This window comes from Aricia agestis, chromosome 8 (assembly GCF_905147365.1).
Source record: "Aricia agestis chromosome 8, ilAriAges1.1, whole genome shotgun sequence".
Taxonomy (NCBI): Eukaryota; Metazoa; Arthropoda; class Insecta; order Lepidoptera; family Lycaenidae; genus Aricia; species Aricia agestis.
In genome coordinates, this window is record NC_056413.1 from 11208802 (window position 1) to 11221397 (window position 12596).

General features: G+C 37.2%; 1 protein-coding gene across 1 annotated transcript; it reads left to right on the forward strand.

The window, feature by feature from the left end:
* Nucleotides 1-1961: 1961 nt before the first annotated feature.
* On the forward strand, nt 1962-11328 carry LOC121729657 (parafibromin). Its single transcript, XM_042118237.1, has 12 exons — nt 1962-2259; nt 2332-2437; nt 2518-2637; nt 2983-3128; nt 3678-3903; nt 4056-4227; nt 4740-4871; nt 5021-5189; nt 6934-7048; nt 7826-7967; nt 9671-9812; nt 10908-11328. The coding sequence occupies exons 1-12, from the start codon at nt 2129-2131 to the stop codon at nt 10942-10944; spliced, it is 1638 nt and encodes a 545-aa protein (XP_041974171.1). The 5' UTR covers nt 1962-2128; the 3' UTR covers nt 10945-11328.
* Nucleotides 11329-12596: the final 1268 nt, after the last annotated feature.

The window sequence follows — 12596 nt, forward strand, 5'->3', positions numbered from 1 at the left end:
GACATTATGTATACTTATAATTAAGAAAAATCGAAGAGCGGATTACTACAAATGAGACTAAAAGGAATAGTTAGTCAGGACAAGAAAAGATCAATTAAAAACTTACCTAGTGCACATTTTTCCGACTTGGGTGTCGAAGTCATTATTACTTGAATTTAATATAATATCATATTAGTGTAAATCACAAAGTTTTATATATAAAAAAAAGTTTTAGAAACAAAACGCTAATAAAATAATGATCGACCGGCAGCCATATTAGAATATTTTTTTTATTTTTATTTTGTCTGTCAATTTTATTTTTTTAACATAATAGACAAAGGAATGTCAATAAAAGGCCTATATTTTGTTCCATTCCATCAATATAAATTATCCATTATCCATTTTGTTATAATACAGTGTTAATATTTATAGGTCTACCAGAATCTGCATTCTACTGGCAAATCTTGATGGAAGATTTACAAAAAATATCCTCGTTTGTCCTTGATCTTTGGATTTATATTTGCATGTTTCACACACAGAATAATAAGCCTCTATATTCTTAGTTATGGAAAGAAAAGTAACAAAATGTATTGCTATTTGCTAGTCAATTTATTTTCTCACTTTTTGCCATCAGATTCTGGATAGATAGGCTATAGTTAAATATTTAGTTACTATTATACTTGCATTCATATAAAAGTACTGATACAATTTAGTACTGACTACTGTAATTACTAATTATTACTGATGAATTATGAGTGATCTGTATTCTGTATACGGTATATACATGTGTCCCGGCACCGGTGTCCGATCCTTTAATGTTTATGGCATATTTTATCGACAAATTGGCTCTAAATTTTTTTCTCTTTCTTACGGTTGTAAAATGGCAGCCATTTTAATTTTTCTCGGGCTTCCACACTAATCTGAGCAGTAATTCACACGTAAATATCCTATGAAGATAAAAAGGTCTCATTTGATAGCTGAATTTATGGACTACGCTTACATAGGCAACATGTTATAAATTTCGTGGAATTAAACATAGAAAAACCCAAGTTTAAGAAAAAAAATATGTGTATTTTTTATTAATGGCTTTTTTTTTTGCAAAATCTAGCAGATTAAACAGGTTCTTTTTTATTTTAAATAGATAAAGGAAGTATTCATCTTCTAAAATTCTTTTACTTCAATGCTCTAAGTCAGATAGTTTAGAAGTTATAACGATTTTCTTATGATGAGGTGGTCAGATTAGTATGAAGCCAGAGAAAAAAAAATTCTTTCAAAAGTAGGAGAAAAAAATTTGAACTCATGATGTATGGCTTATATTAGTGACAAATTAACTTTCAAATTATTTTTTTCTCCAACTTTTGAAAAAAAAAAAATTATCTGGCTTCATACTAATCTGACTACCTCATGATAAGAAAATCGTTATAACTTCTAAACTAGGTATCTGACTTAAAACATTGAAGTAAAAGAATTTTAGAGATGAAAACTTCCTCTATCTTTAAAAATAAAAAAGAACCAGTTTAATGTGCTAGATTTTTTACAAAAAGCCATAAATAAAAAATACACAATTTTTTTTCTTAAACTTTGGTTTTTCTATGTTCAATTCCACGAAATTTATAACAGCCTGTGTAAGCGTAGTCCACAAATTTAGCTATCAAATAAGACCTTTTTTATCTTCATAGGATATTTACAAGAGCAGTTCTGGTCAGATTAGTGTGAAAGCGCGAGAAAAATTAAAATGGCTGCCATTTTACAACCCTGAGAGAGAAAAAAAATTTGAGGGCCAATTTGTCGATAAAATATGCCATAGATCACGACATTAAAGGATCGGACACCGGTGTCGGGACACATTGTTTAATATATGAATATTTTCAAATAATTTTACGCAACTTACAGAAAATGTTTTTGCTCCTAAACTTAAAAAATAAAAAAAACATTTTGTCAACGGTTTTAGGTTTGACATTGACAAATTGTTACTTAACATGGAGTGTTTGACACGGTGCTACTTTACGCGTTATTAGAATTTTGCGATTGTTTTCATATTTCTTTAAAACCATGCACTTAATATAAACAATTAAACAGAGATATAAGTTTTCATAATTTGGTAGTGAAGTTATTAGTGAATTACGCAAGCTTCTAATATTATTTAATCATGGCGGATCCTCTAAGTTTGCTTCGTCAATTTAACGTAAATAAAAAAGACATCATCGAGAGGGATAATCAAATAATATTTGGCGAGTTTTCGTGGCCAAAGAATGTTAAAACTAACTATCTCATGTGGGGGTAAGTATCGTCGATTGTAAGTATTTTTATAAGAATAACTATCGAGTCAAGCTAACAGCGAAATATTTTTAGGTCTGGGAAGGAGGGAAGCGATAAAGAATACTACACTCTTGAATGTTTGTTGTTTATACTTAAGAATATACATTTGGCCCATCCTGTATATGTCAAACAAGCAGCAGTGAGTATCTTAGATTCAACCATACTAAATGTGTATGTTGTATCATATCGTTGCAGTGTTAAGGTTGTGTATGATTGCAGGCTGCTAATATTCCCGCCGTGCGCCGCCCAGATCGTAAAGAACTTCTGGCTTACCTAAATGGTGAAACGGCAACTTGTGCATCTATTGATAAAAGTGCTCCCTTGGAAATTGCTACACAGGTATGAAAGAAATTGCTACTCATTACAATATTTCTAATTATAACGTTGGCTTAGATGAATATGAGATAATTCATAAGAATTGTCATAAAATTAACCCGTCGCTCGTGGAAAAACGAGACACAATAGAATTTCTATTGTGTCTCGGTCTCGGTTACCGTATAAATATATAATAAATATATAATAATAATAAAATGCTGAGTAAGCAAGTAATTATTATTACTTACCAAATACAATTTTTTTTTAATGACATGAATTATTGTAATAAAATGAACTACTGCTGTAAATCTCTTATAATAATTTATTCATTATGTATTATATACTAAAAGAATTGTAATAAAAAACCAGGTTAAGAGAACTCATGACCATGATGGAGGGGAACCAGCAACAAAGAAGCCTCGTATTGAGGAGACCCATGTGCAGAAGGTCCGTGAGCAACTTGCTGCTCGGCTTGATGCTCCCAAAGAAGCATCTGTCACTGTTGATAATATCAAGTAAGAATATGTTGACAAATCTACAAAGCTTTAAGGCTGCGTTCACATTAAGTCGCAAGCCGTGCGGCTCGTTTTAGCAGTAGCAGCAGCTCGTTAGCAGTTGCGTGGCTGCCACATCTATCTCTGGTTTTGCCCTACTAGAGATAGGAATAGCTCACAATTGACATAAAATATATGTCTCTAATGTCTTATGTGAGCTATTCCTATCTCTAATAGGGCAAAACCAGAGATAGATCAAATATTGGGAACGGCCGTTAATGTGAAGGCAGCCTAAAGCAAATATATTTCAAATTCAGTACCCAAAGCTTTTTTCTCTCAAATAGTCTTGATTTAATTAAGTATTAAATACTTGTACTTGGTTGGTTCAGTAACTGTGACTCTAAATGAAAAAATTTAATACACATGATCTTGAAAATTATTGAATAGCTACTTAATATAATATAAGCTTGAAATAATAATAGTTAAGGGGTAGAGAATGTTCAATTCCATTAAGTCCTGCGATGTGCAAAAAGTATAAAATATTTTCAACTTTTTTTACTCCTGTTTTAGGTCGCTGTCAGAAGCTATGTCAGTTGAAAAGATTGCTGCAATTAAAGCTAAGCGTCTAGCAAAGAAGAGGACTACTATCAAAAGCAATGATTTCTCTGACACATTAGGGGTTGTGAATTCCGACTTAAGAGCCATACTCGATTACGATGTTGACATGACCAAAGATATTCTCAGCCGAGAAAGGCAGTGGAGGACAAGGACAACAGTCTTACAGAGTAACGGCAAGGTAAACTAAAATAATTGCATTTTAAAATACATTTTCAGAAGACAACTACCGAAAGCCTACTCTTCCTATTTGTTATTTGATTAATGATTTTATTAAAATGTTATTATAATTTCATGGCTTTTGTTGAGTATAAATTGCTATTCTGTTTACAGACATTTGCAAAAAGTATATTAGCACATCTGGCAAGTGTAAAGGCGAGGGAAGAAGGCCGGCCTGGTGTGCCTCGACCACAGCCCGTTGTGATGCCACAACCGTCAGCTATACCACAACAACAGACACAGTATAACAGATACGACCAGGAAAGATTTATTAGACAGACAGAAGGTAAGCAAAAACTTTTGACTGTTTTATTGAATAAATATTTTAGAGTTACAACAGTAAGGGTGAAGCCAAACAAGCGTAATTTGTGATTTGAGAGTCACAGAATTTCGGTCGCATAAATATCTTTTCATATAAATCATGACTCACAAAATTAGGCTCGTGTGAATCAAACAGGACTTTTGTATGGAACTGAATGCAGCAGAATTTCTGCCAGCCGAAATTATGCGACTCACAACTCACAAATTATGCTCGTTTGGATTCACCCTAAGGTATCTAATATTTAAAGCTAATTTACTAGAAAACATTGATGCATATTTTATCATACAAAATAACGAGTATTGACTTGAATGTTATAAAAGAACTATTTTAAAATTCAAATAAACTCTCATGATACAAAACTGTTGCCAGATATGAGAAACTTTTGAGTATTAATTGTTTTTATAAAAACTATTCTAAAACTTCAATATGAACTGAAAGAATTCCCATTTTTGACGTGATTTAAACTTTATCAACAGAGACAGAGGGCTTCGAGATCGACACTATGCGCACATACCACGGCATGACGCTGAAGTCGGTGACGGAGGGTCCCAGCGTGCCCGTCGCTGCGCGCGCGCCGCAAACGCCGACGCACTCGCGACAGATGCCACGTGAGTAAATTCTTTAGGGCTTAGGCCATCTACATCTCATTGGTAGCATGCTTGTAAATTATATTTATAAATAAATAAATAACAGGAATGATAGCTAATTAACGAAGTATGCCCGCATCTGATGGTTTGACCTTTTTTTTTATAAACAGAGAATGGCGGCATGGCGGGCGGAATGGCGGCTACTCGGCCGAGTGCGCCGTCTCCGGGTCGGCTGGGCGGAGCCAAGCGGCCATCACGCACGCCCATCATCATCATCCCCGCCGCCGCCACCTCTCTCATCTCCATGTTCAATGTTAAAGACATGTTGCAGGAGTTCAAGTTAGTATTCTAAAATATTGTCTTTGTTGTCAATGGTAGTCATGAGACGTCATATAATTCGTATTAATAATTATTATGTACTCCATATTGAGCGGGCAACAGCTAGTTGAAATATAAATCAAAGCGCACTGAGTGCGCGGCCAAGTTCCAGCAGGCCGCGCGCATGCCGTGCACTATTTACACGAACCGTTTCGACTCACTTTTGACCCCCCTGTAGCTCAGTGCCTATTGCGAGTGCAAAGATAAAATTATACCTACGTAATTATGTGCTAGTACTTAGAAATATCTCCCTGTGAAAATAGCAAATTTTGGCACTCACTGACCGGTAATCAAAACCTCTAGGCCACTTCCAATTGTCCTAGCGTTATGAAATTTGGCACACAGGTCATGTGTTATATGTAGATTAACAAAAAAATGAGAAATTTAAGAAATCGGTCAAGCGTGAGTCGGTTCACCTACAAACCTTAGAGGCCACTTCCGATTTTCCTAACGTAATGTTTGACACTCAGGGTCGTGTGTTATAATATGTAGATTAATAAAAAAATTAAGAAGAAATCAGTCAAGCGCGAGTCGGCTCCTCTACGAACTATAGGTAAAAATCTTATACGCCAGTGATACAATGAGAATACGATGAGGAGGGTGGGAGGATTGGTTTAAAATATTGTCATCATATTGTATAATGCATACTGTATCTACTGTACTGTATCTGTATGTACTGTATAAACTTATTAATCCTTCGATCGCGGATTCTTGGAAATCTATTGTTTACGCGGTCGAATTCGACTGCTTGGGAGTTGATATAGGTTAAATAAATACTGTTTACTTGAAAGATTCGCTTCTATTGATAGTTTAACAAATACACCTATACACCTACACTAGCACCATATATCGAAGGTATTGTTTAAGTCGGGTGTGGCACAAAAAGAAAAAAAATTGGTATAATTTCTTGAAAAAAAGTATTGAAATCCCACCAAAAACATACCTGTTAAAATGGGGCCAAGTTCCTATCGGCAAATTTTTGGTCTAAAAAAAGAGTTGAAATTCAAACCAATGCCAAGTTTAGATGCACATCATCGATCGTTATCATTTTCATCAACAGCCTGATCCATAATACTTCTAAATTTGAAATTGGCAGGTTTTCGATCTCTTGATTATAACATAATTGTATAATTAGATAATATAATATAATTAAATTAACCTGCCACGTTCAAATTAGAAGTACCTATTATGGATCAGGCTGTTGATGAAAATGATAACGATCGATGATGTGCATCTAAACTTGGCATTGGTTTGGATTTCAACTCTTTTTTTGGACCAAAAATTTGCCGATAGGAACTTGGCCCCATTTTAACAGGTATGTTTTTGGTGGGATTATTGTTTACGGTAGACGCCATAGAATTCTTATGAATCCGCGCGTTTTAGACATTGGAGAGGGGCAGGCTTGTAGTGCTAGATTATCGCCATTGTTTTTAATTCTTCAGAACTAGTATTAAAAAAACTATACAAAAATTTCTAAGAGTACAAAAAAGTAACAGATTGCCTCAAGATAATCATTTAGAACTGGCAAAGGCATTGGTAGCATCAACAGTAAAAGATGTGTATTTTAAATTGCTATTTGTGTGTTTTAAAATTGATTAGATACAACTGCTTTTTAAGGACTCACTTAATCAATAATATGTCCTTTAATTTGTCATACTCTATCAATAATATTATGCTATATCCTTTAATTTGTCATACTCTTCAGATATGTCCCAGTGGAACAGAAGAAAGCGGAGGGCGCAGTGCGAGAAAACGAAGTGCTGCTGCAGAGGAGGAAAGGCCCCACTGGTGACGTGCCAAACAACGCCACTGCTATGACTGTAAGCTACAGGATTATTGTTTAGATAATTTGAAAATATTATGTTGAATCTATCAACCAGATGTTGCCCACAACTTGTTTGTGCCGAGATTCGTTTATCGCGTGGGAATCATACACTTTTTTACTTGCAAGTTGCAGCGCCTGACCATTCTTGAGATGCTCTTTGAATTAATAGATCGTACTTATCTTTACGCTCTGCTCCGCTTTCAGTTGTTACTTGAGAGGCCTTTTTTTAGCGTCAAACCACTACTTATCAAACTTAAAGTCGCTGAGAATGTGTTAGCTAAGAGTTAGGACTAATATTAAGTTAAAGTATGAGGTGATTATTCATCAAGATGTCACAAGCGACAGCAATGCAACATGGGGTTGACAACACATTACACAATTTATCCTGTTGCATAATTCCTGTCGCAAGGTAGAAAATCGCCCAGCAGGCCCTACTTCTTACCATTTATAACTTTCAGGTGCCTTACCTTGTGACAAACTGACAACCTCTAGAACAGGGGTCGCCCCAACTTGATTAGACCTAAGATCTACTGTTGAGTAACAAAACTCTGTGCGAACTACCAAGTTCATACTTCTCGAAATCATAAATGAAACAGCATAGTTTAGGTTATTGGTCTGGTAGTCTGGTCTAATTATTTATATTTTTCGCCTGGCTACGATCGGCTGGATACGAGGCGGTCGATCGCGATCTACTGGTTGGCCACCCCTGCTCTAGAACATAAAAAAGGTCTGTATTCTGTAAATGAGTGAACTCATCGTGTATAACTTTCAGGTGCCATACCGCGTGGTGGACAACCCGGCGCGGCTGTCGGCGGCGGAGTGGGAGCGCGTGGTGGCGGTGTTCGTGCAGGGCCCCGCCTGGCAGTTCAAGGGCTGGCCCTGGGACGGCAACCCCGTGCAGATATTCGCTAATAGTATGTGCGATTGTTTTTACTTGTTCATGCCTATGACTGTAATTTTTTTTATGAAATAAGGGGGCAAACGAGCAAACGGGTCACCTGATGGAAAGCAACTTCCGTCGCCCATGGACACTCGCAGCATCAGAAGAGCTGCAAGTGCGTTGCCGACCTTTTAAGAGGGAATAGGGGAGGGTAGGGAAGGGAAGGGCAGGGAATAATTGAGGGTAGGGAAGGGAATAGGGTAGGGGTTAGGGGATTGGACCTCCGGTAAACTCACTCACTCGGCGAAACACAGCGCAAGCGCTGTTTCACGCCGGTTTTCTGTGAGAACGTGGTATTTATCCGGTCGAGCCGGCCCATTCTTGCCGAAGCATGGCTCTCCCACGTATGCATATTTACCCTCAGTACTAAAATATTTACGGAGCGTTTCACTATCTGAAGTTGCTATATTTCGAATTCAAATTCTTTATTATCGTACAATAGCACAAAGCAGACAGTGTACAGCACATTGTCTAATTCCATGCTAAGTTGAACTTGTGTTATGGCAATCATAGAATGGATACACACACACCTAACAATCTTATCCTACAGCATATTATTATTCTCACAACACTCACATTCACAAGATATACACTGTTTATAACTTAGTCTCCCGGCGGCGATGTGATGCGCACTTCATTGGGGAGCCTTCCCTGGAACCTCCGGTAAACTATACCGGCGGGCCAGAACTCCTCCATTCGTCTGTCATATGTGCCTTATTTTTCTAGCACATTGGGCTATTATACAGTGTGTAACAAAAATAAGTGATAATACTTTAGGGTGTGTACGTGTTCCTTGTAGATATTTCACTGTGAAAGTAGGAGCGCTGAAAGACCAAATTATTTTTTCACTTTTGTATGGGGAAACTCGTGACGCTCGGGCCCTTGCCCATACAAAAGTGAAAAAAAATTTCGTCTTTCAGCGCTGCCACTTTCAACAAGGTAAACTTTCTACAAAGAACACGTGCACACCCTAAAGTATTATCACTTATTTTTGTTACACCCTGTATATAGGCATTCTAGCATATTTATACAGAGAATACTTTGTAAAGGTTAGGTTGTAGGGTTGTGACCTTGTAGGATAAATATTTTTATAGCTAAAGGGGTTAGTTAGAATCGTTTCTCTGCACTGTGGTGCGTCTCTTCATTTTATGCACATTTATGCGTTGCGTCGTCGGTCACGGTGTTTTGATCGAACGACGGATATAACATAAAGTTAGTGAATGACGTACCTTCTTGAAATACAATGCGTTATTCCGTTCCACGACGTCCTAACGCACCGGAACAGTGAGACACGCACTCGCGTAATTCATTTGATTGCCATACTTTGATGATCAAAGCAAAATTTTGCTCTTATCTTATGCTATAAGTACTCACATACGGTTTTGCTCGATCGAGCAATAACGTCGAGGTAAATTCGCGGCTCGGGCTTTCGTCCACACATTCAGCATTGCTCGATAGGTTTATTCTAAATCGATATATTTAATTTCATCAAGCTGGCTCGACGCGAGCCTTAGAGCTGTCAGTTTTGCGGTCCACAGTAATTATTACTCGATTTGGAGTAAAACTATCGAGCAAAACCGCATGTGAGTACTTAGCATTATTATCTTATTAAACATAATTTATTGTCATGTAAATAAATATTAATCTACAAATTAACATTAATATATTCGATTTCAGTCTGCGCGTTCCATTTAAAATGGGATGAAATGAAGTTAGACGCGAACGTAGCGCGGTGGGCGGTGACGGTGCTCAACCTCAGCCGCACCAAGCGCCATCTCGACCGCGCTGTGCTCATGGCCTTCTGGGAGACGCTAGACAAGTAAGTCCGATATGCCTGTCTCTGCCCTTGCCCGTGAAGTTAGACGTGAACGTGGCGCGGTGGGCGGTGACGGTTCTCAACCTCAGCCGCACCAAGCGCCATCTCGACCGCGCCGTGCTCTTGGCTTTCTGGGAGACGCTAGACAAGTAAGTCCGATATGTCTGTCTCGCTCTGCCCGTAGCGCATGAAGTTACACGCGAACGTGGCGCTTTGGGTGGTGACGGTTCTCAATCTCAGTCGCACCAAGCGCCATCTCGACCGCGCCGTGCTCATGGCCTTCTGGGAGACGCTAGACAAGTAAATCCGATATGTCTGTCTCGCTCAGTCAGTAGCGCATGAAGTTACACGCGAACGTAGCGCTTTGGGTGGTGACGGTTCTCAATCTCAGTCGCACCAAGCGCCATCTCGACCGCGCCGTGCTTATGGCCTTCTGGGAGACGCTACACAAGTAAGTCCGATATGTCAGTCTCGATCAGTCGCGCTTGAAGTTAGACGCGAACGTGGCGCGGTGGAAGATGACGCTATTGATAGTTAATTAATTATTATGTCATATATCTGTCTCGCTCTGCCCGTAGGCGTGAAGTTGGTTGGCGGTGAAAGGTCGCATTTTTCAATCAAGAATATTTTTGTATAATATAAAATGTTCGTGTCACAATGTTAGTTACCGTAATCTACCAAAACGGCTTTACTGATTTTTACCAAATTTTATAATATGCATATTCAATAAGTCTGAGAATCGGCTACTGGCTACTTTTTATATTGATAAGTTCATTTGTTGAATAAATAATAGTAAATTATTACAACTCGAGACGGCGACCATTGTTTGTGCGACGGGATAGCGATGGATGTTGCCATGGTGACATACTTATTTAGTCACTTCATCAATAAAATAATATGGGTGAAAATCGAAAATACTATAAACGGCAAAACGACGTATGGCGGGACAGCTAGTTTTTGTACAACCTAAAGTTGGAGTTAGATGCGAACGTTGTTAAAATAAATTGTATAACTTAGTAATTTAAATGTAAAGTCAATAATGCAATATTTTATAATTACCAATGTTACGTAAATAATAATCAATTTATTTTGTTTCAGACACATGATGAAGAATAAACCACATCTTAGGTTTTAAGTTAGTGATAGCAATAATTTACCTATAGACTTATGCATTGTGAATATCCGAGAGCCTTATATAGCAGAAATAATAAAAGCCCTTCATACCATTTTACTTATATTTTGTCCTTTTTAGTATCAAAATATTTATGGAACTTTCGTTGACATTGACAGACTTTATAATAACGTATTATTAAAATTTACATATTATTATTCAATACATGCACAAAGAAATTGTAATGTGAAAAAAAATGTTCGGTATACTTTTTTAGTGAGCCAATGTTATGGTATCAGTATGAAAATAGGTAGCATTTACAACGCTGCACATAACACTGCAACATTTCGTACGAAACAAAGACGTTATGTGTCAATTATTGTGTGCTCGAGACTTATACAGGGTGTAACAAAAATAAGTGATAATACTTTAGGGTGTGTAGTGTGTACGTCCTTGTAGAGAGTTCACTGTAAAAGTAGCAGTGCTGAAAGACCAAAATTTTTTTTCACTTTTGTTTGGGGAAACTCGTAACGCTCGGGCCCTTGCCCATACAAAAGTGAAAAAAAAATTCGTCTTTAAGAGCTGCTACTTTCACAGTGAACTCTCTACAAGGAACACGTACACATCCTAAAGTATTATCACTTATTTTTGTTACACACTGTATGTATAAAAAGCGAACGATGTAAAAATAAAATGGCCGACTTTGAATCGGCTAAAACCGGCACTGCATACACATTGCGTAAATAGACTATTATCAGTTATAAAATATACTATCATAGATTTTATTGTTGAAAGATAATTTCTTACTGTGGGCTCTGGATTACAACACGCAATATATTTTGAATACTTACCACTTACTATTAAGTTCTAGTCTAAAGTTTGCGAAAACCATATCCATGATAATATTATGGTATTTATCGGAAATCTTGTTAATTGTACGCTATTTACAATCATTCTCTTTAATTTACCAGACAAATGTAAAATTGGCATACAACAACATGACCATTGACCGAAATAATTTTAATTTAAAAAAACCCCGGTTTTTGTCAAATGTTTCTCGGTGGCCAATTTTTTTTCCACTCTATGACTACTGAATTACATGAATAAAAAAAATATCAAATATTGTGTTTGTAATGCTGGCTTCTCACGGCGCGTAATATCACGAGCCGCGCCGCACCAGCTCGAGCCATACGCTGTATGAAGTGTCTCGAGGTGGCGTGGGCTGGCTCGAGCAGGCGCGTCCGATCCGATTGAAATCGGTAACATCAAAGGCACGGCTCGGCGCGGCTCGAACGGCTCGTCATATTACGCGCCGTGAGAACGGGTAGCGCGGACTCGCCTTTTGGCTCGTGCTCCGTGAGAAGCCAGCATAAAATAGTCAAAATATAAATAAATGGTATTGAAATTGTTCGAAGATCTGTGATCTTTGTTTATTGACAACAATAAATTGTTGAATATACAAAATATGTTATTTTAATTCACCCATAACTGTAGGTTCTGCTTAAAAAAAACATGATCTTTGGCATACAAAATAGGGGGTTGAACTTCCTAAGGGTTGGATTTAAATTATTTCGCAGATAAATAAAACACGAGTAAACTTCTTATGTCTTTATTTAAAGTTATATTTCATTGACAATGTATAACAATAAATACTTATATTCTCTTCTTTGGAAATA